This window comes from Solanum pennellii, chromosome 7 (assembly GCF_001406875.1).
Source record: "Solanum pennellii chromosome 7, SPENNV200".
In the NCBI taxonomy this organism is placed as follows: Eukaryota; Viridiplantae; Streptophyta; class Magnoliopsida; order Solanales; family Solanaceae; genus Solanum; species Solanum pennellii.
The window spans coordinates 78,858,390-78,881,852 of NC_028643.1; the positions used below are offsets into that span (position 1 = coordinate 78,858,390).

Below are 23,463 nucleotides of genomic sequence, written 5' to 3' on the forward strand. Positions count from 1 at the left end.
TACCACCATCTCCAGCGGATTCATTATTGTAAATTTCGAATAGCTCTCATGTAAAAAATTGAAAAAAACAAACAAACAATCAAATCCACCATCTCCAATCACCAAAAAATAATTTGAATCAAATTAAAAGAATCAGTTTTGTTTCAAATGCAGTTGAACCGTACAAAAGAAAAAAATATTTTTTACTTATAGATCCTAATCCCTCCTGTTTTTTAGTTTGTTTTTTAGATTCTCCGAATCCAATTACCTTCTCTTGATTATAAAAAAACTCCATCACACAAACTTTAATAAATTGTGGTAATATACCCACAAACATTAATCGGAGTCTCTTCCACAGGTGAAATACACGAGTCAACGGAGAGTGTTTCACCACTAAAATAATTAAGAAGGGTAATAGAATCCTCGTGAAGTATGAGTATAATTGAGAATTCGGCTATAGATTGGGGGCTTTTGATCATTTTCTCTTTTGTAAATTATAAATAAGAAGAAGTATCTCTAACGACTTTACATGACGTCGACGCGAATACTAGTATCATATACATATTCATTATATTCCATATATATCCATATCTAAGGGTACATTGCATATTCCATATCCGTTATATTTTGTAAATTACTAAAAAAGAGAGAGAGAGAGACAAATGGAAATTGTGATTTGAGAATGTAATAACATAAAAAATATTTAGTATATAAGGTAACATATGTTTATTATATTTTTCTCCTCAAGGTCAGAAATCATTTTTACCTCTATCTACTTTTTACGTAGTTGATAAATTGATCAAAGATTCACATAAAAAAATCACATCAAATCTAATGTGTTTTGACTGTAAATTCTCCTTTTGCTGTTATATATCATTCATCTGGTTGTTTGTACTAACCTTTAAATTTTTGTTGAATTAATTAATTAGTACTGTTGGAACAATCTTATGTGTTTTTTATGGTCTTTTTGCAACCATGTCGTAACAGGAGGTCAAAATTAAATGTGTCTTTTCTGTAAATGGATGTTCTTTGATATTTAATGTTATATATGTTTTTGGAATGTAGTTAATCCGCGACATTTATATTTTCTAGTGACTTCTATGGTTGATAAGATGGTTTGAACATACAAAGAGGAGATGCACAGGAGGAGGTGTGAGAGGTTGGAAAGGGTCGAAGAAGTGAACGAGAGAGGTGATTAGACTTTAGAGGACATGAAAATTTAAGTGTTGCGCTTGTACACACCTTAGATCGATGTATCGTATCCTTGTTTTTTTGAGTTTAAAAGGTGTGAATGAAGAATGAACAGTTGTTCTTATGAAATGTCGTGACCTTTATATTCTAGAGTGACTTTTATGGTGGATAAGATGATTTGGACCTGTGAAGAGGAGATCCACAGATGTTCTAGGGAGGAGGTGTGAGAGGTTGGGAAGGGTGGTTTTAAAGAGGGTTAGAAGTAGGTCGAACAAGTAAATGAAAGAGGTGATTAGACTTTAGTGGACATGAAAATTTAAGTGTTGCGTTTGTACAACTTTAGATAGATGTATCATATCCTTGTTTTGTTGGGTTTAAAAGGTGTGAATGAAAAATGAAGAATTGCGATTTTTACGAAAATTTTGCGACTTTTTTGAAGAACTGCGATTTTACTAAAGAGTTGCGATTTTTCTGAAAAGTTGAGACTTTTCCGTAAGGTTGTGACTTTTATGAAGAGTTATGGCTTTTGACTTTTCCAGGGGCTGTGACCTTTCTGATAAGGCACCATAAGCGTTTATTCACGCTACATTCTATAAATAGAGGGTTTTCTCTTAGGAAGAGTTAAAGACTATTAATCTCAGATACTTGAGGGGGGAAATTTCCTAAGTTACCGTTCTAAGTATTTTCGTAATACGGATTACACAACAATGTGTTAGTGTGAATATACTTCAAATGTTTGAACTTTATTGAGTTGATTCTTCTTCTGCTGGAATAGATAGAATAATAGAATGGAAAATGTTTCGGCTGCTGATGTAAGGAGTGGCGCCAAAGATATTCAAGGAATCGCGAAAAGAACCAGGGGGGAATTTAGGCAAAGAGAAGTACAAAACTATTGGAACCCTGGAAGAAATATTCGTCAATCAGATAAGGTTATACTTAGATTTTTTTAGTGAAGATGAAGCTAAATGCAATATCTATTTCCATGCAGTGGTGCACTTCATTTTATTGCTTCATACAATGATTCTGGAGTTAAGGAATTTGATGTGGAGACGTTACAACTGTCTAACCATTTCTATTTTAACTTGCCAGTGAATGTAAGTCACTAGTCTAATAGTATCTATCGTATCTTGATACAAAGATCTTTCAGTGATATTAGTAAATCCTTTTCCGCTTTTTCTGCTCTCAGCACACATCACTCAGCCCTGATGGCAACCTTCTCGTTATAGTTGGGGATGATCCCGAAGGAATGTTGGTTGACTCCAGGAGTGGAGTGGTATTTTTGGACATCTCAAATGTACTGCACTGCGAATTATTAGTATAACAAGAGATTGACTAACAAAATCCATTTTTAACAGGTTGTTTCTTCTCTGTCTGGACATGTGGCGTCCTCGTATGCATCAGCGTGGCATCCTGATGGCCAGACATTTGCAACTGGGAATCAGGATAACACGTGCAGAACATGTCCAAGTCAGTCAACTGTGTTGCACGATACGTTTGGACCTATTATGTCAATTCGCTACACGTCTGATGGCAGATATATGGCTATGGCAGAGCATGAAGATCTTGTCCATATTTTCGATGTAAAAAGTGGATATGTGGTGGAACAAGAAATGGATTTCTTTGGTGAGATATCAGGAATGTCTTTTAGTCCTGATACAGAGTCCATTTTCATAGGTGTCTCATACTTAAGTTTGGACGACGACACCACTATTCATATCTTGATGCAATGATACGAAAGGCTGCACCAGTAACTCAGCAGATTATATTTGTTGTATTGTTGTGCTATTTTGTATGTCTCATAAGAAATTGTAAGCATAGAAAGCTAGACAATTTCCAGTCATTTGAACGACAAAACTGAGAGCATTGTTGTTAGAATTGCATAAACTTCAAATTCAAAATTATGAAACATGAGATTGCAAAGTTTAAATCGCGTAATTGGAACTTGTAGTATTGAGTGATTTCTCAATAGGCCCTTTGTAACTGGAGATCATGCAAGTATTTATTACTTTCTCCTTGTAAATAGTTTTTCTTCGCAAATATAACTATGATTATGTCATTAATGATTAACATAACTGAACTAAAATACCAAAATGTAAAGTGAAAAACCAAATTTATTTTGGTTTGAAATATTGGATCACACTTTTTCAAAATCAAAAATTGCAAAACCCAAAACAAATAGTACTTAATCAAATCGAAAAATCGGATGCACACCCTATCTATACGAGTACAATGCATATTTCATATCCGTTATATTTTGTAAATTGTAAATAAGGAAAAAATATCATAATAACTTAATACGGCGCGAATATATTTCTAATTATTATTCTTAGTTAAAATTTAATTTCTTTCTTCTCCATGGTAGAATATGCCAAATCTCTCCACGGCTCATCATCCCAAAGTCGTCTAAAGACAAAATAAAGAGACCCCCAATTCAACCTCCAATATATTCTCCAGATCAAAGTTCTCACAAAATAATTAGGGCTAAAAAATGAATGAAGAAGAAAGAGAAAAAACGCCATTTAAAAAAAATAGGTGAAATACACGTGTCAAGCCAATGTATTTCACCACAAGACACATATTTATGGCGTTTTAAGAAGCTACTTATTTCATTTTAAAATAATTCAGAAGGGTAATAGAAACCCCGTGAAGTATAAGAGTGTAACTGAGAATCCGGTTATAGGTGGAGGGCTATTGGCCATTTTTTTAATTTGTAAATTATAAATAAGAAAAAATAGCTCTAACAACTTTACAAGGCGCAAATTTACTTATTACGGGTTAATCATTATGAAACACTTTCAAATCGGCTTTACATAGCGCGAATACTAGTATCATATCCATATCCATTATATTCCTTATATATCCATATCTAAGGGTACATTGCATATTCCATATCCGTTATACTCCATCTGTCCCTATTTATTTGTTCGTATTTTCTCTTTTAGTTGTTCCTATTTAATTATCCATTTTGACAAATCAAGAAAAGACAAAAAAATAATTCTATTATACCCTCATTTAAACTTCTTGGAAATTTCCAAGTTTTAATTCATCATTTTTGAAACCAAAATTAATAAGGGTAAAATTATAATTTCATTATGTTTTTAATTATTGATATCTTAATATGTGTATTATTTCTAAAGTGAACAACTAAATAGGGACAGAAATAGTATTTTGTAAATTATAAATTAAAAATAGAAAGAAAAAGAGACAAATGGACATTGTGATTTGAGAATGTAATAAGATAAAGAATATTTAGTATATAAGGGAACATATGTTTATTATATTTATCTCCGCCTCTTACTCAAACCTATCGCCATCAAGCAAAAAACAATCACCTACATTTTCTCCTCAAGGTCAGAAATTATTTTTACCTCTATCTACTTTTTAAGTAGTTGATAAATTGATCAAAGATTCACATAGAAAAATCACATCTAATCTAATGTGTTTTGACTGTTAATTCACCTTTTGGTGTTATATATCATTCATCTGGTTGTTTGTACTAACATTTAAATTTTGGTTGAATTAATTAATTAGTACTGTTGGAACAATCTTATGTGTTTTTCATGGTCTTTTTGCAACCATGTTGTAACAGGAGGTCAAAATTAAATGTGTCTTTTCTGTGAATGGATGTTCTTTGATATTTAATGTTAAGATGTTTCTGGAATGTAGTTAATTCGCAACCTTTATATTCTCGAGTGACTTCTATGGTGGATAAGATGATTTGAACATATGAAAAGGAGATGCGTAGATGTTCTAGGAAGGAGGTGTGTGAGAGGTTGGAAAGGGTGGGTTTGAAGAGGGTTAGAGGTAGGTCGAACAAGTAAATGAAAGAGGTGATTAACTTTAGAGGACATAGAAATTTAAGTGTTGTGTTTGTACACACCTTAGATCGATGTATCGTATCCTTGTTTTGTTAGGTTTAAAAGGTGTGGATGAAGAATGAAGAGGTCTGATTATTATGAAAATTTTGCGACTTTTTTGAAGAACTGCGACTATTACGAAAAGATGCGACTTTACTGAAGAGTTGCGATTTTTTCTGAAAAGTTGAGACCTTTCCGTAAGATTGTGACTTTTATGAAGAGTTATCACTTTGGACTTTTCCAGGGCGTTGTGACATTTCTGATAAGGCGCTATAAGTGTTTGTTCACTCTACTGTTTATAAATAGAGGTTTTTCTTTTAGGAAGAGTTATGACTATTAATCTCAGATACTTGAGGGGAATTATCGTTCTAAATGTTTTCGTAAGACGGATTAAACAACACGTTTTAGTATGAATGTGCTTCAAATGTTTGAACTCTATTGAGTTGTTTGTTCTTCAGCTGGAATACATAGAATAATAGAATGGAAGATGTTTCGGCTGCTGATGTAAGGAGTGGTGCCAAAGATATTCAAGGAATCCCATGGTATTTGAGACCTACCAGGGAGCAAGTTAGGCAAAGAAAACTACGATACTGTAGGAACAGTAGAAGAAATACTCCACAATCTGGTGAGACATCAGATAAGGTAATACAAACATGTATTTTAATTACTTTCTAAATGGTTTAGAAGAAAAGAAAATGTTGTGTTCAATGTAGATTTGGTGTCATTTTTCCCTTTTGTATGTCAACAGGAGCACAAAACCATTAAGAAAGATTGTTTATACGATTTTAGATGGTATGCAAGATCCATTAGACCATCGTTCTATCATCTCCGGGTAAGTTTCAGATGTGTGGAGGAAACTAGGAGCTTACGTAGAGAATAAGTTGAACAACATTTTGAATAATTCATCTATTACTATTTCCAAATTTTGCAACATAGCTGAGGAATATGGTCTGGGCAACGTCTAAGCACGATGTGTACCTCTTGTCTGCTTTTTCTGCCGTGCATTGGTCATCATTGACCTGCACGAAAACTGAGATTCTTGACTTCTCAGGGCATGTAGTACCACTCGAGGTACGTATTTTTGTAAAATTCACTTATCGTAAATTGGTTAGGACCTCCTTTTCAATCCTTTCTTTTTCTCTTCTCTATTAGAAACATCCTAAAAGCTTTCCAGAGGGATTTACTGTAACCCTAGTAAGCACACTCGCGGTGAAAGATAATTTACTTCTTGCTGGTGGATTGCAAGGAGAACTTATAGTTAAGGTTTGTCAATATCCTTACAACTGTTTTTTTTTAAAAAAAAATACAGTTGGTTTTAGGACTTCCTTTAAGTGCAGTATTTGGATAAACCTGGAGTTAGCTTTTGTGCTCGGCCAACATATGATGCCATAACCACTTGTATCGAGATTAACAACAGTTCCAGGTATTGCATCATGTTGCTTATTGCCTGAAACTTTCTCGATCGATAAGGTTATAATTTCTTTTTGCTTAGTGAAGATGAAACTAAATGTGATATCTATTTCTATGCAGTGGTGCACTTCATTTTATTGCTTCATACAATGATTCTGGTGTTAGGGAATTTGATATGGAGACGTTTCAACTGTCTAACCATTTCCAATTTAACTTGCCAGTGAATGTAAGTCACTAGTCTAATAGTATCTATCCTATCTTGATACAAAGATCTTTCAGTGTATTACTAAATCCTTTTCCGCTTTTTCTGCTCTCAGCACACATCACTCAGCCCTGATGGCAACCTTCTCGTTATAGTTGGGGATGATCCCGAAGGAATGTTGGTTGACTCCAGGAGTGGAGTGGTATGTTTGGACATCTCAAATGTACTGCACTGCGAATTATTAGTATAACAAAAGGTCGATTAACAAAATCCATTTTTAACAGGTTGTTTCTTCTCTGTCTGGACATGTGGGCTCCTCGTATGCATCAGCGTGGCATCCTGATGGCCAAACATTTGCAACTGGGAATGAGGATAACACATGCAGAATATGGGATATCCGGAACTTGTCCAAGTCAGTCACTGTGTTGAACGATACATTTGGACCTATTATGTCAATTCGCTACACGTCTGATGGCAGATATATGGCTATGGCAGAGTATGAAGATCTTGTGCACATTTTCGATGTAAAAAGTGGATATGTGGTGGAACAAGAAATTGATTTCTTCGGTGAGATATCAGGAATGTCTTTTAGTCCCGATACAGAGTCCCTTTTCATAGGTGTCTCATACAGTGGCCTCCTTGAGTTTAGACGACGACACAACTATTCATATCTTGATACAATGATATGAAAGGCTGCACCAGTAATCAAGCAGATTATATTTGTTGTATTGTTGTGCTATTTGTATGTTTCATAAGAGATTGTAAGCATAGAAAGCTAGACAATTTCCGGTTATTTGAACGATATAACTGAGAGCATTCTTGTTAGAATTGCATAAACTTCAAATTCAAAATTATGAAACATATGAGATTGTCAAGTTTAAATCGCCTAATTGAAACTTGTAGTATTGAGTGATTTCTCAATAGAACCTTTGTAACTGGAGATCATGCAAGTATCATTACTTTCTCCTTCTATATAGTTTTTTTCTTCAAATTGCAAATATAACTATGATTATGTTATTAATTATTAACATAACTAAACTAAAATACCAAACTGAAAAGAGAAAAACCAAATTTATTTTGGTTTGGAATATTGAATTACACTTTTTCAAAATTAAAAATTGAAAAACTCCATATAGAATCAAATCGAATGCACGCCTATCATCTATATGTGTACAATGTATATTCCATATCCGTTATATTTTGTAAATTGTAAATAGAGAAAAACCAATAAAGAAAAAATATCCTAATAACTTAATATGGCGCAAATACTAATACTAAACAATGTAGGAAACCAAGAGCTTTTATATGGCGCAAATACTAATACTAAACCATGTAGGAAACCAAAAAAAAAAATAAAAATTCAGACAAACGAACATTGTGATTCATGAATGAAATAACATAAAAAAGAAATCAATATATAAGTTGAAATTTTTTGGACCTCTTCAAATCTATCGTAATCAACCGGCAAAAAAAAAAACACCCTAGATTTTCAACTCAAGGTTAGAAATTTAACAATCCTTTTACCTCCATCTTTTTTATTTTTATTTTTTTTTTGTAGTGAAAGATGGAAAAACACATCTAAAATAATTGAATTTTTCGAGTTTTATACCTGAACTAATAGTTGTTTAAGTTTTTTTTATCTAAGCTATCAGTTTTGTTTCACTTATTATATCTTAGATATCATTATTGTAGATAAGTTGGTTATAATTCACATAGAAAAATTGCATATCTAATAAACTAGAATACTTTATGTGTGTTTTTGACGTTTTAACTTTTATTTATACAGAAAAAGATAAATAATTAATTTACCTTGTGATCACCTATGTATACAAGTAATTTGTTGTTTATACGAACCGTTGAAGTTTGTTGAATTGATTTAGTGTTATACAGTTGGAGGTAGTCGAGTGTTGTCTCATTCTTGTGCAGGGTAGTCTTGGCAGATAGATAGTATTAGCATTATTATCGTAGTTTTTGTGCTTCGTTTATCACATATTCTGCTTTGTATGGTATGTTACACTTTCTTTATTATTTGTTATGGCTTGTTTTACCTTCAGCTCTATGAGGTAGGGGGTAAGGTCTGCGTATAATCTACCTTCACCTGACCCTACATGTAGGAATACACTGTTGTTTAAGTTAACTTTCATGATGTTGTGTTAAAGATCATTTCGTTGAAGTTTAACATGTCCCATCAACAAGGAGATGATGATTTGGAAGAACTAGATGATTTTATTGATGAGTTCGAAGACATAGACTTGGATGGCTTTGATTCAGATGTAAATAAAAGGCGAGGCATAGACTTGGATGGGTTTGGTTCGGATGTAGATGACTTCCTAGACGTAGAATTCAGTGATGTTGAATCTTATGTAGATGACTTGGAAGAAACAGACATGGTTTGTTAATTCATTTTGAAAATCTAATTGCTACATTTGTACATGCCTTAGATGTATCATATCCATGTTTTAGTACGAATCTGCTTCAAATGTTTGAACTTTATTGAGTTGTTTCTTATTCTGCTGGAATAGACTTATAGATCAATGAAAGATATTTCGGCTGCTGACGTGAGGAATGGAAGAGATATTCAAGGGATCCCCTGGGAAAGGGCTACGGTAACCAGGGAGAGACGTAGGCAAAGAAGGCTAACAGAATACCAGAACTACGAAAATATTCCTCCATCTGATGCAACACCAGCTATGGTATTTTAATTACTTTCATGAAAAATGTTGTGTTCAATGTTGATTTGGTGTCATTTTCCCCTTTTGTTTGTCAACAGGAGTGCAAAACCACAAAGAAAGACGGTTTATACTATAATTTCAGATATAATGCATGTTCCGTTATACCAACGTTCTCTCACACTCAGGTAAATTCAGAGCTTTTGTCAACTCTTCTATTTCTTAGAAATAAATTGAACGACATTTAGAATAACCTGTCTATTCCTTTTTCAATTTTTTCGACATAGCTGAGGAATATGATCTCAGCAACTTCTAAGCATGATGTGTACCTGCTATCACATTTTTCGCTCATGCATTGGTCATCATTGACCTGCGTGAAAACTGAAATTCTTGATTTATCAGGGCATGTAGCACCATGTGAGGTATGTATTTTTGTACATCAAACTCACTTAATGTATTTGTAGTCTTAACTTGATTATATCAGGACTTTCCTTTTTCTCTTTCTCTATTAGAAACATCCTGAAAGCCATTCAGAGGGATTTACACACACCGAAGTAAGCACTCTCGCTGTGAAAGATAAGTTGCTTGTTGCTGGTGGAGTAGAAGGAGAACTTATCGTCAAGGTTTGTCATGAATTTTCTTAGAACTGACCGCCCTCGTTAATTTACATGTTTAGCTTTTGCTGTCATATATGCTAATCATGAAAAGGCTTGTGTATATTTTAAAACTATGTGCAGTATTTAGATAAGCCTGGAGTTTGCTTTTGTTCTCAACCAACGTATGATGATGATACCGTTACCAATTCTATTGAGATTAAAAACACTGTCAGGTATTGCATCATCTTGTTTATTGCTTGAATCTCTCTCGATCGATTAGGGTATACTTCCTTTTATTAGTGAGGAGGAAGCTAAATTAGATATATGTTTCTATTGCAGTGGTGCAGTTCATTTTTTCACTTCAAATAATGATTGTGGAGTTAGAGATTTCGATATGGAGACATTTCGACTGTTTAACCATTTCCATTTACCCTGGCCAGTGAATGTAAGTCTCTATTCGACTAGTCTATGCCTAAACCTGTTTCATTTATAGTACGCTTGATACAACGATGTTTCAGATATTAATTACTAAATCCTTTTCCCCTTTTAATGGTCACAGCATACATCAGTCAGCCCTGATGGTAGGCTTCTCATAGTAGTTGGGGATGATCCCGATGGAATGTTGATTGACTCCAGGAATGGAATGGTATGTTTGCACATCTCAGACGTACTGCACTGCGAATTATTAGTATAATAAGAGTTCGATGGGTGGTCAACTAACAAAATTCATATTTTTACAGGCTCTTGCTATTTTGCCTGGACATGTGGACTACTCATTTGCATCAGCGTGGCATCCTGATGGCCGAACTTTTGCAACTGGGAACCAGGATAAAACGTGCAGAATATGGGACTGTCGGAACTTGTCCAAGTCAGTCACTGTTTTGAAGGGCAACCTTGGAGCTATTCGGTCAATTAGCTACACGTCTGATGGCAGATTTATGGCTATGGTAGAGTCTGCAGATTTTGTGCATGTTTTGGATGTTACAAGTGGATATGAGGTGGAGCAAGAAATTGATTTCTTCGGTGAGATATCAGGAGCGTCTTTTAGTCCCGATACAGAATCCCTTTTCATTGGTGTGAGGAATCGCACATTTGGTAGCCTCTTTGAGTTTGGACGACAACACAACTATTCATACCATGATGCAATGATATGAAGGCATAAGAAATTGTAAGCACAGAAGATGTAGAGTGTAGTGATATACATAAAGCTAGATGATTTCCGGTTAAAAATCTATGGTAAAACTAAACTCAAGACCTCTTGTTAAGGGTGAAGCATTCTCACTAGTTCAATGCAACCCATGGTGTTTCTTATTTGCATAGCTAAGTGGCTATAAGCCAGGGGCAGAGCCATCCTGGAGTTGGGGTTCATCACCTTCAACTAGTTTGTGTGTTAAATTCTTCATATTATGAACATTCGTAGTAAAAATATCGGCTCAACCACTGCCTATAATACTTGTGGTGAACGGGGATTGACCATCCAATGTTGTACTCTATCGGTCTCAACTTTATGCTACACTCTTTTCTTTTCTTTTTATCGATGTGAAAAGTAATGACGTATTTTTAGTAATAGAATAATATTATTTCATTTTATCTTTATTGAAAGGGATAACGTATAAGTACCCCTCAACTTATGCTCGAAATTCCAGAGACACACTTATACTATACTAAGGTCCTATTACCCCTGAACTTATTTTATAAGTAATTTTCTACCCCTTTTTGGCCTACGTGGTACTAGCTTGAAAAGAGAAGTCAACCAGCGTTGGGCCTACAAGATAGTGTGTAGATCGGAAAGGGATAATATTTGGAGCATAGGTTGAGGGGTAGTTATACATTATCCCTAAAATTTATTTAAAATTAATTTCAGACTACAAGTTTCAAAAAAAAAAATCATACCCAAACTCATTAAACACTCACATAAATTGAGAAATTAGTCTAATCGCGTAAAAAAATTTCATTATATTTGCGATGTAAATAACTCAAACTCTTTTAGAAATATGTTGCTAGTATTTGAAGAAAAAAAAAAGGTTGGGTTAGAAGTTACAAGGATCTCTAATCCAGAAAGAACCAATAAATGAAAGCCAACTCATCTCCAAAAATCTACTTCCCCTCATTTCCCCTCACTCATTTCCAAATCAAATCCTATTGAAATCCCCAATAACCACATATACTCCTCAACACACCCAAATTTGCATTGCATTTCATCAAACAACAATTTCCAAATCCCTAAAACTCAAAAAATGGCATCAGCTCTGTTTTCTGCACCAACTTTCCAAGGTCTCAGACCACTCAACAAACCCACTGACTCTTCCCTCTTCCTCAACAAACCCATCGCCTTCAAACCTATCACCAAAAAAACCCGAAATCTCGCTGTGAAAGCTGAACTCAATCCATCCGTTGTCATCAGTTTGAGCACTGGGCTTTCGCTTTTCCTTGGAAGGTTCGTTTTCTTCAATTTCCAGAGAGAAAATGTAGCGAAACAGGTGCCATCTCAGAACGGAATTTCTCACTTTGAAGCTGGAGATGTTAGGGCTAAGGAATATATAAGTTTGTTAAAATCAAATGATCCAGTTGGATTCAATATTGTTGACGTGCTTGCTTGGGGATCTATTGGACATATTGTTGCTTATTATATCCTTGCTACTTCTAGCAATGGATATGATCCCAGTTTCTTTGGCTGAATATCAATCAAAAATATAATTACTATATGTGTTTTTGTTAACTGATTTTATGTGAAATTCATGTGGTTTTGTTTCTGTATAGTGCCAAAGAATTACTAGTACTGTCTCTGTTTTCTTTTGCATTTGAATTCGACTATGCATCCAAATATTTCACTGTGATGAATGGTTTCCTGTGAATCCGTACCATTTTGGAGGTCTAAAAGATGAACTCCATTATATTAAAATTAAAAAATTAATTATAAACGGAGAATTATCAAAAGCATTCAAACTAAAGGGGTGTACATGAGAAAAATGAAGGCTTATAAAATAAACGTACCAACGTTAAAAACTCAAAATTTCTTTTTTAGGATGTGTTTGATAATGATGAAAAAACGTTTTTGATAAAAAATTATTGGTCGCAAGTCGCAACACATAATGAGAAATATAGGGTTGGGATTCTGTCGTTATAGTTGGATTAAGTAATCTGAGAGGATGAATGCACTATGATATGAGTAGGTAAATTTAAAATTTAAACTTTGATGAATTTGATGTAATTAACTATTTCTTTGATACTTTTGACATGAAAAATTCATCTTTTAAGAGTGTACTTTTAAAATGATCGAATCTCCCCAAAACGTTTTGCCAAAATCAAATGTAAGACTCCTTAATTTCACTAAAAGTTTAAACTAGTAGAACAGCCATTTGACTCTAAGAAAATTGGCTTTACGTTTAATTGATCAAGAAAATATAAGCTACTGCTGGAAGATGACTATATAAATTATAGCTCCATCACTTCGCGTAGTGATCCGTATGGTAGGACATATTAGAGAAAATAATACTGATATTATCGAATTCCTTTTTTATAGTGTTTTCAATAGCTAATACATAATCTTACTTTTGTATGTCTTGTTCAATAGTATTCTTATCAATAATAAATCATGATATTAACGATACAAAACTTTTCTACGCTTCTTATTTCTAACATACGTTATTCAATATAATTTTTATACTTCATACCAAGCGATGATGAGAATATATAAAGTAAAAATGATAGTGGGGAATTTAGGAATGACGCTTTCATATATATTATGGTCACGAGAATGTGGGCAGTAAACAGTTGGGGCTTAATAATACTTATTTCTTGCCTTTACCATATATTTTTTACCATTAATTCCCTCCTAAATGTTTCAGAATTATAATCTTTCAGAAAAGGAAAATTAGTCACCATCTTCATTTTCTCTATAGGTGTCATATGAAAAGCTTTTGTAATTTGTTTGTGTATGGCTAATTAATATAAAAAGAATTAATTTAGCCTAGGTTTAAAAAAGTAAATGTATTTTTCAACTTGTAAAAAAACAGTTTCTTGTTCTAAATCAAAGTATATATGTATATAGTTTTGCTATGATAAACTAAACTATAGTTTCTACATTAGCTAGTCATGGTAAAATGTTAGCTAGTTATGGTAAAATGTTATATATAGTTTATCAGTGTAAATACTGGATACATCTAATTTCTGATCCCACATAGGAAATATATCAACAAAAAATGATTTTCGCATTGATATATATATATATATATATATATATATTGTGTGTTTTTGGTTTTTCTCCTTTATAGTCTCTTTTTACAAGACCTTCTCTTCCTAAGCCAACACTTACAAATTAACTAATATATCAATTCAATCATCACATTACTTCCCTACCTCTCAAAATATCATTTCTTTTCAAAAGTTAATTTAACTAATTTTTGAAAAATTATATTGGACAGACTAATATTCAAAAACTACATGAAAAGTATTATAGAGTTATAAATAGTAACTTAATTTGACTAATTTAATATTTGAAATTTAAAACTTAAATACTCAAAATCTTCCTGAAAAGTATTTCAAGTTGTGGTTCTTCTTATATCAATATGACACTATTATAGCCCATATATATCAATATGATAATACCGTACTCAATATAATTTCACGAGTGAAGCTAGAAAGAATGAATATTTATCTGATCTCAAATTTTTTATAAATTCTAGATTCAAGAAAATCGATTCTCAAATATTAATATAGTAAAAAGTACATTTCAAAATGTTGAAAATGCCACCAGTGATTTGAGATGAAACGAATAATTTGTTAAAAGGATTTACACTTTCTTTTTTATAGTTATATACTTGCCACCAAAGTTTAGAGTCCTATTCTTTAATGATTTCTTTTGGTCTTCTATGTGTCCTTGAATTTCTCTTTCTTCCTAAAATGATAAAGTTTGACTTCAAATTTATCGAGATTTCATTATTTTCTTAGTCTCATTAAATATTACAACAACAATAATAACATATGAACTGTATTGATTCACAACGGAGATAGAAAGATTATTTTTGAAAAAGAAATGAAGCAATCACACCATATCTACCTCCGCTTCCGACCGAAAACCCAAACTATATATGGCTTTTAATTTACCAAGATTTGAAGTTTCAAATTACGTGAATTTTGACCAAAATTTTGAAATATATTTTTCTTATCATATTAAAATGCAACTTATAGTAATATTTTTCGTTTAAAAACTAATGAAAATTAATGGAGAAAGTAGCCCTCAAACACAACCTAAAAATATATATCACGGAGAAATCAACAACAATAATAACATACCCAAGATAGTGAAGTTGTAACAGACTTTAAGAGAGTTGTTTTTGATAGATCGTCGATTCAAGCAAAAACAATTCTGAGAGAAATCAAAACTAAATTAATAAACCAAGAAATCCTGTGCATATTTATATACATTTGGTGTTTTCCAGCAGGCTTGTTTAGACAATCATGCTTCCAATCAAGATAATAACAAACAAATCCCAACTTCAAAACACCACATAATTAAGCTAAGGATGTTAAACAAGGAAAAAAAAACACAAGCTAAGTAACCAAGATGGTTAATAACTAAGTATTTTTGCAATGATTAGAAATTTAAACTGATATATAGACTAAAACTAATGTACTATCGATAACAGTCTGGTGCAGAAAGCATCCTGAGGAGTCGATTGATCGAACTTCAAGACTTAAATATTGTTAAATAGAAAAAAAGGGAAAGTAGTCAGGATTACCAGCAAGTTCATTGTCATGATCAGGGGGCAATTCATTGAGATCAAAATCCGCAATTCTTCCTCCAGTTGTTGATAATTTGCTATCACCCAACAACTTTGAGCTGCTAGCAGCTGCTTCTTCAATGATTGAATCGTTGGAATTTTCAATTACGATTCTCAATTTATTGTGACTTGATTTATGTCCACCAAGTGCTTGATGAGTTGCGAAGCTTTTCCCACAAGTGTTACACTCGTATTTTTCAGGCGTTGCTGTTGCTGTAACTGCAACTGAAGCTGGACTATCATGTACAGAATTCAGATGCCTCAACTTCTTCTTCTTTTTCTTCCTATCCAATTCTTCAGAAACAAATTCCTCATTTTCAGCTTTGGAAGTAAGAGAATTACTGTTCGTTTTCTCCAATTCTTCTTGAGGAGTATGATCATGTCCAGTAACAACAGACTCGATTGAATCTCCGTTTGCGAGCAGCATAAGGTGATTAACAGCATCCTGCAATTGTTCATCTTCTTCAGCATTGGGCTTTCTCCCTCGCTTAGCTGTAACTGACCATCCAGGTACCGTAGCAGCAGTAGCTGTTTTTTTCGCTTTTTTTACATCGTTAGATTTCAAATGAGGAGGAAGAATTCCTCTCCATTCCCGTTCAGGATGAGATCTCATATGCCCAAACAACGATTTCATCGATGGAAAAACCTTACCACAGACTTTACAAATTGGTACCAACTCATCATTATTGCAATTTTCTTCTTCACGTGGTTTCGATTTTTCCTTTTTAGAACAAGACTCAACGTGAATTCTCATGTGACCTCCTAATGCTTTACCAGAACCAAATACTTTCTTACACACACGACAAATCCTCCTCTTATTATCTTTCGAAATTTCATCTTCATCTCCAAATCCCATAACATCATCATCATCTTTCCGATCTCCTAACACCTCCTTTTCCGAGATCTGATTTATCAATAACGTACCCATGCCAACTTGATAACAAGCGAATAAACAAATTTTGTAGCTAAACAGTAAAATTTATCGATTATAAAAAAATATATATATGTTAACTACGAGCTCATGAGAAGGAGGTAACTTAGCTGAAAAGGAAAGTCATGGCGAGAAAAAAATAATTCATGAGCTTAAAAAACGCAGAGATAATTACTAATATGAGAAAATGAGAAGAAGAAGAAGAAGAAGAGGAAGGGATTAGGAAGAGTCATTCTAAAACTGCTAATGTGTGGAAAATTGACTGTCACGTTCTCAACTGAGGCATTGACTGTGGCGTGCCGTGGGTAGGAAAAATAGAATCACCTTCTTTTTATTTATTTATTTTTTTTTTTGTAAATTTTTATTATTTTTTGAGGTAAATATTATACTTTTAAAATTTTGATTATGTAATTATTCATGTATACATTAGGTTAAACTTGAGTCAAGTGATCTATCAATAAAACATGAATAAGGTTGCGTATACAAATTATATTAAATATATTGTTATCATCAAATGTAAGTTATTTAATTAATAAAGTGATTAAAAAACACATATTTTAATTAATTAAAGATTAAACATGTCGAGTATATATATTTTCCTAATAAATATTTTATATTTTCTAATTTATGTAGATTATTATTGGTGATTTATTTTGTAAAATACCTTTAGAAGGTAAATCTTTTAAGATTTGTCTACCAATCAAACAAAAGAAAGAGAGTATCCTAACCAAATGAAACCTCTTGTGAATTCAAATAGTTTTGAACTCTCAAAGTGATAATTATCTCCATAGATATTCTCCCATTCATTTTACTAAAAATCTTTACCCAATTAAATGTAGATTTTTGTCAAAGAGTATGAAACTTACCAAAACTCTTTGCAAAAATTTTATTTTATTTTACCGTGTGCATTTAATTTCTTACTTTGAATATGGAAAATAGTCATTTATTACCTTAATTAAGTAGTCATTTACTGGTTATGTATTTCTTTCACTCGTAGTATTTTATCCGATCATATTCATGCCTTATTCACACCGCCCAAATCCACGTATTAATGCTATATTTCAATTTCCATCTGTGTCTAAAGAATTGTCATGTTTTACTTATCGAGAATTAATCTTTAAAACTAAATCGAATTAAATTAATATGTACAAACTTTTAAAATTAAAATTTTAGATATACAAAAAATAATTTTAAAAAAACAACTATAAATCGCAATGTTTCTTGATATCAATGGTAAAAGAATATACTTGAATTCATGTAGTTTAACAATTAAAAAGTAAAAAGTGACGAGAGAACGACCGTTTGTATTTTCCTCACATTTCTTCTCAATGACTTGTATTTTGCTATTTGAACTTGTAAAAATTAAGGATAAAAATAAACTTTGAATTTCAAAATCTGACAATCAAATGTTATTATAGAAAGAAAAAAAATGTTTTATTAAGTATAACAACGTTTTAACTGGAGTGACATGATCAATGATGAAGACTTGTTTGGGGCCAAATAATCATTAGGTATCTATGGAGTAAGAAGTAGAATATTTATCTAATTTATTTAGAGCTTGTTTCGTTGGAAAACAAGTTATTTCAAAATAACTTATCCTGCAATTTATCACACAATCAAGCATGAAATAAATTCACCCTTAAATTAATCCTAAAATTAATTATCGATTATCCATCATACTAAACGAACCCTTTTAAGGTATAAAGTATATTTGAATGGCTATACAGTCCAGTCAAATAACATAGTTGGAAATAATATATCGTGGTTCAAGCAAGTATTACAGAGGAAAAGGTTACTATAATAAGATAGCAAAAACAAACATTGTAGTAATGGGTTCACATGTCAGTGGCCAGATTTTATTCTCCTTCTAAAGTAAATAAAAAAATACCACACGTAATTCCTTAGAAAGAAAATTATACATAACTGATCAACTACCTGTAATTTACTATCTACTTTAATATTTCAATATTTTTCATACTTAAAGACTAGCAATCTTAAAAATAGGCCATGGATAAGAGACATAGTTAGGTCCAAGTATGTGCCAGATACCCGAGCTTTTCTACATGGACAAGTTTCGTATGGCTGAAGTTCAGGCTTGCTTTTCTACATGAGCTTCAACAACCATGTGGTTGAATGTTTCATGTGCATACCATTTTTGCTTCAACTTCAAACCGAGATGTCTGAAGTTGTATAGATTTCTGCAACTCCAAGAATCCAATTAGACCATTACATAGTTCATCACACACAAACAGAAATGTCTAAAGTCGTATTGATATGAGACCAGGTTAAAAAACTTCAAAGTGCTCAGCCTTTTACAGAAGCAAAAAACGGATCATCTTCTATGACTACCCTTGAATTACAGACTCAGCAAAATGAGAAGTAGGTATTTCAGCTATTTATAGACATCTAAAAAACAAACTAATCTAACTTTCAACATTGAAGGATGACGATGTTGATAATAGGGAGAGGAAAAAAAAAAGAGAGAGAAAGAAACTTCTCTAACATTAGGTGGGTACAAGTTCAGCATGATCAGGAGATATCTGCATCAGAAACAGTCCAACGACAACAGCCAACAACACCAACTGTATGAAAAAACACGAACTGTACTTACAGACTTTTTTCTGTAGCTTTAGCTTTTCGGCAGTGCTTGCTAAATCTTCACAGTAACTTTCCAACTTCTTGGTTTGTGTCTTGAGCACTACAGCCTTTGCTTCGGCATCTCCTAGCACGTGCACCATCTGTGCTTGTTCTGAAGCGAGTGTCTTCTGTTCTTCCAAGAGGGTAAGTTGATCTACTGCTACACTTCTCAACTTTTGGGCTGTTGTTGACAATACCAAATACTGAACTTCAGCTTCAATTTTCTGTCTGAAGAGACCCTCGAACTCACCTTCAATAGTCTCTTCTTCATTCTTTGAGCTACTACTTATAATGGATTCAAGTTCAGTAACTCTTGCTTCCTTGGATTTAACCCGGTCATCTGCCTCCTGAACCTGGTTTTGCAACAGTAATATATTCTGCTTTAGGCTATACACTTCAGACTCCAAGGAGTAAAGAGAATGTTCAGCACCATCTCTGTTCTGTGACAGCATGGATGTGCTTGGTCTAGGAAAATCTGAGTCATCTGACGTGAAATTTGAAGGTATGCCAACATCCTCAAGTGAATGACCAAAGTTAGTATCTTTCCCTATTTCTTTGAATTTCTGAATTTCTGTGTAGAAAGTAAATCAATAAAATTAGTCCCAATGCACAGATAATAAGAAATTCAACGAGCTTTTAAGAATATTTAATGGTTTATCTGATTATATTAGAAAGAACGACAAGGTAAGCTAAAGGAATATGGATTGTGAACAACCAAAAACCAATAGATATACTTATTCAGTGAACAGATCAGTAGAAGTTCTTTAAGCATAGTACAAACATACGACATAGTAAAGCTCATCCAAAAACAAGACCGTTCACAGAAACGGACTGGTCAACTACTTCAAATGATATTATATGTACTTCCCTTGTAATGTGTTTCTGGCGTCAAACAAAACCAACACCTATAACCAACTATCCTTATATGACAATGATACGGATTACACTACTAAACTAGGAGGGCAAGCACCTAAACCTGTCCATCTAATGCTTCAAAAGCAAGAAACAAAGTTCTATTTTAACCAAGACTCTCAACTTCACATAAAATGACTTTTGCTTCTCTGTAATTTGTTTTATCTACAGCCTAGTGGGACAGGTGGCGTTTGGATAGAGTGGGAGCAGGCTGAAATCCCAAAGAAGCCTCTAAAAAATAGTTCAAGGCACCAACCCTGGGAGCTAGAAGCCTATCCATCTTAACAGTACCTTGTTCGTAGAGAGGGCCTCTTTTGCTGATAAATGGTCAGGCCTTTCTCACCCATGTGTCCCAAATGTGATGACAATGGCTCTCTTCCCAGTGAGGCTAACTTAATACACTGGAAGGTCAGCTCTGAATAACAAATTCAGCAATAAGCATAATTCTTCCATAACAAAAGGAGGTGGAATCGATATCCTGATTTTATTTTCTCTCAGTCAGAAATTAAATTCTTCAAATTACAATCTCTAACACCTCAAGAACATCCTATAGCAGGTATAACAGATTTGAATGAAAGGGTCTGGATGCAGATAAAGAAAGTTAAGTGCACTTGTGTGAACGGTGAGTCAGAGAAGGAAGTGGTATCAAGTTCAGACAGATATAGAAAGTTAATAAGCTTATGTAGACTGTTTCCAGTTAACATGAGATCGAACTTTATCAAAAGTTTGCTAGACATGATTTAAGTTGAAAGTGGCCTCTGTATTTGTAAATACATTCTCAAGAAAATCCGCTATTGCTAACAGAAACACGTTCACAGTATAATCCAAGTTATTATACCGATAAAAATTAAAAGAAATAGTAATTGTAAAATACATGACATTAGGCACATAAAAGCTGCTTTTAGAAAAGAAAAGAACACCGTGGTCTGATATGCACACACATTACAGCATGATAACCAAATATAAACAGTTAAATACCTCCTGGAAGAGGAGAACGCATAACCCATCTCCAAATGATTCTTTAGGGATATGCACAATATAAGGATTATAAATGCTACCTCCTAAAAAAAGATTCACTGACTAATAAACTTGATATTATTGTTCCTAGATGATGCTAGCATATATTTCTTGAATGACGCCCAAATAGGAAGTGTCAAACATAAGTACCATCCTCTAAGCATATTGATCCATCTAGAAAGACGCCACCTAGTGCAACATACAGAATGTGCAAGAACAAATTTATGAGGCAAATCATGATTAATTGATATTATCATTTAAGCAGAAGGATGTACCACTAGCAAGAGCTTCTTGAGCAGCATGGAAGTTGAAGATAGATTCCGTTAGAGGATCATGATCAGTGGATGAACCGTGATTCTCACTCTTCTCTTCATTAACATCCCACGGAGATTCAGCAGCTAGATCTTCTTGTGACACATTTTCAGACTCCCTATCATTCCCTCTCTCGAGACCAGCCCGAAGTTCCTCACCAATTGGTCTTTCTCTGTCCTGAGCTTCATCACTGGATTCTTCATCATAGTTCATTGACCTTTCACCTTTTGTACCATTACTTGTAGCAAAGTCACCCTGCATAAAGAGAAAATTAGAGCTTCGCGAGTCAGATTCCATGCTGGAATGAGAGTTTTCCTTCTCGATTTTGACCCTTTCTCCTCTAGGCTTTTTACAAGTTTCAGCCCGACCTTTTCCCTGATGTGGTTTCTGAGCTGATGTGCTCAAGCTCTTCCCACTCAAACTCCTCAACCAATGCTTGTCAGATGGATAACCACGGTGCACAGGTGCTTCATACCTTGCCTTTGGAGCACTAGCTGCAGTAGAAGACCTACTACTCCGATCCTCGCTGTTCTCTGATTCCGATACAGCAATGAAGATAGGCCCCATAGCCAAACCAGAGTCACCTATTACACCAAATCCATCACTCAGAACTCCAGGATTCATGAATACTGCATTCGTAGATGAAACAGATCCATCACTTTTTTGGATCCTTCCTACAGCAAAAGTTACAGGTTTTTCTGCATTAGCAAACTCACTCGCCAAACCCCGTTTCAACAGCTTACCGCTGTTAACACTACTATCCCCAACCTGGCGCTGCGCATCCCGCTTCATCCTTTTCCATTTCTTCAACCCAAACCCCTTAGTTGTCGGAGAGGATTTCACCAGGGGAGTTGAATAATCCTCAACCTCTTTAATTTCAATTCCCTTGCCTTTTACATCATCCAAATTATTATTACTGCTATTATCCCCAGGAGGACTAGACCCATCACTACTTTCTACCTTGCTTTGATTAGCATTTTCAAATATTGGTGGTGTGATCATTTCCTCATCATTAGCTGAATTTTGTTCTTCCAAGTCCATAACTAGAGACAAATATATATTAAAATAAAACCTTTTTTACGAACCCAGATCAAGATCGAGAACTACCAACCATCATTCCAGCTGACGGATAACAATTGAAACAAAATTTCTCGACAAAATCAATTATGATTGCTTCGACAATTTGCAGCTTGAAAAATCATCATATTGAACAAAATTGAATTCGTTCATTGTAAAAACTTGTACTGCAGATGCAAAAAATTAGGAAATGGAGAAGCAATTAAGTAACTGGGCGTACCTTTTTATTCATTATTGTGCTGGATTTCCAAGAGATTTTGATAAATTCGAAGAGAATTGAGATTATGGAAACCCTAGAATTGGGAACGAATTTGGGAAATTAATAGCCGCCTGAACTGTTGCAACTGTCTTTATTGTTTTTAGCAAATTTGTATATTATCTCCGTCTATTCAAATTTATTTCGAAAAATCTCATATTTAATGTATTTTTTCATGAACATCATATTCAATTTGAGATTTGTTATTTGAAATAAAAAAATATTTATCATTCTATTACAATCATATAATATTCAATTATAACATTCAATTAAAAAGTTAAGATACACCTGGAAACTTCAAGTATATAATTGTAAGAAAATAAGTTTATTTAAATCATATCATACTAAAAAATACTTCATATATATTTTGAAAGAGTATTTATGATTTTAATTATTTTCACGTATTGAGAAAAATTTATAATATGATTTTAAAGTCAAATGCTAAAAATTAATAGAACAATTTCTATAATATTTTAAAACCCAAAGGTCTCAATGATTTATTTATTTTTCATCTTAATTGTAGAGAAACTACATGAAGTGCAACCCACGATGATGAAAGGGAAAACATCATGATACTTGTAAATTTAATTGTTAATTACCAATAATTTGGACTAATCTAAAAGGCTTTGACAAA

General features: G+C 33.4%; 5 protein-coding genes across 5 annotated transcripts; 3 read left to right on the forward strand and 2 right to left on the reverse strand.

Moving 5' to 3' along the window:
- The first annotated feature begins 1,958 nt into the window (after positions 1-1,958).
- On the forward strand, positions 1,959-7,328 carry LOC107025624 (uncharacterized WD repeat-containing protein C2A9.03-like). Its single transcript, XM_015226389.2, has 13 exons — positions 1,959-2,041; positions 2,159-2,264; positions 2,357-2,443; positions 2,526-2,844; positions 5,349-5,407; positions 5,499-5,669; positions 5,776-5,859; positions 5,964-6,098; positions 6,180-6,290; positions 6,365-6,450; positions 6,558-6,663; positions 6,755-6,841; positions 6,924-7,328. The coding sequence occupies exons 1-13, from the start codon at positions 1,959-1,961 to the stop codon at positions 7,326-7,328; spliced, it is 1,839 nt and encodes a 612-aa protein (XP_015081875.2).
- Positions 7,329-8,819: 1,491 nt separating this feature from the next.
- Positions 8,820-11,058, forward strand: LOC107025331 (uncharacterized WD repeat-containing protein C2A9.03-like). Its single transcript, XM_015226115.1, has 9 exons — positions 8,820-9,029; positions 9,162-9,332; positions 9,410-9,496; positions 9,596-9,730; positions 9,821-9,931; positions 10,046-10,137; positions 10,244-10,349; positions 10,464-10,550; positions 10,645-11,058. The coding sequence occupies exons 1-9, from the start codon at positions 8,820-8,822 to the stop codon at positions 11,056-11,058; spliced, it is 1,413 nt and encodes a 470-aa protein (XP_015081601.1).
- Positions 11,059-12,011: 953 nt separating this feature from the next.
- On the forward strand, positions 12,012-12,702 carry LOC107026325 (photosystem I reaction center subunit V, chloroplastic). The gene has a single exon (XM_015227252.2). The coding sequence runs from the start codon at positions 12,142-12,144 to the stop codon at positions 12,580-12,582; it is 441 nt and encodes a 146-aa protein (XP_015082738.1). The 5' UTR covers positions 12,012-12,141; the 3' UTR covers positions 12,583-12,702.
- Positions 12,703-15,297: 2,595 nt separating this feature from the next.
- LOC107025500 (zinc finger protein ZAT2) lies at positions 15,298-16,950 on the reverse strand. The gene has a single exon (XM_015226289.2). The coding sequence runs from the start codon at positions 16,613-16,615 to the stop codon at positions 15,611-15,613; it is 1,005 nt and encodes a 334-aa protein (XP_015081775.1). The 5' UTR covers positions 16,616-16,950; the 3' UTR covers positions 15,298-15,610.
- Positions 16,951-18,452: 1,502 nt separating this feature from the next.
- Positions 18,453-22,921, reverse strand: LOC107023957 (WPP domain-interacting protein 2-like). The gene is made up of 3 exons (XM_015224807.2): positions 22,794-22,921; positions 21,460-22,539; positions 18,453-19,826 (listed from the first exon to the last, which is right to left on the reverse strand). The coding sequence occupies exons 2-3, from the start codon at positions 22,535-22,537 to the stop codon at positions 19,123-19,125; spliced, it is 1,782 nt and encodes a 593-aa protein (XP_015080293.1). The 5' UTR covers positions 22,538-22,539; positions 22,794-22,921; the 3' UTR covers positions 18,453-19,122.
- Between the last annotated feature and the right edge of the window lie 542 nt (positions 22,922-23,463).

What these genes read in the sequence shown, in the direction of transcription:
- LOC107025624 (XM_015226389.2), top strand. Translation starts at nt 1,959, where the DNA reads ATGGAAAATGTTTCGGCTGCTGATGTAAGGAGTGGCGCCAAAGATATT. An exon ending in TTGACTCCAGGAGTGGAGTG is followed by an intron (nt 2,444 to 2,525) that starts GTATTTTTGGAC and finishes CATTTTTAACAG; the next exon opens with GTTGTTTCTTCTCTGTCTGG. An exon ending in TTGACTCCAGGAGTGGAGTG is followed by an intron (nt 6,842 to 6,923) that starts GTATGTTTGGAC and finishes CATTTTTAACAG; the next exon opens with GTTGTTTCTTCTCTGTCTGG.
- LOC107025500 (XM_015226289.2), bottom strand. Translation starts at nt 16,615, where the DNA reads ATGGGTACGTTATTGATAAATCAGATCTCGGAAAAGGAGGTGTTAGGA.
- LOC107025331 (XM_015226115.1), top strand. Translation starts at nt 8,820, where the DNA reads ATGTCCCATCAACAAGGAGATGATGATTTGGAAGAACTAGATGATTTT. An exon ending in CAACGTTCTCTCACACTCAG is followed by an intron (nt 9,497 to 9,595) that starts GTAAATTCAGAG and finishes TTTTCGACATAG; the next exon opens with CTGAGGAATATGATCTCAGC. An exon ending in GGCATGTAGCACCATGTGAG is followed by an intron (nt 9,731 to 9,820) that starts GTATGTATTTTT and finishes TTTCTCTATTAG; the next exon opens with AAACATCCTGAAAGCCATTC.
- LOC107023957 (XM_015224807.2), bottom strand. Translation starts at nt 22,537, where the DNA reads ATGGACTTGGAAGAACAAAATTCAGCTAATGATGAGGAAATGATCACA. An exon ending in TCAAGAAGCTCTTGCTAGTG is followed by an intron (nt 19,827 to 21,459) that starts GTACATCCTTCT and finishes CTTTCTACACAG; the next exon opens with AAATTCAGAAATTCAAAGAA.
- LOC107026325 (XM_015227252.2), top strand. Translation starts at nt 12,142, where the DNA reads ATGGCATCAGCTCTGTTTTCTGCACCAACTTTCCAAGGTCTCAGACCA.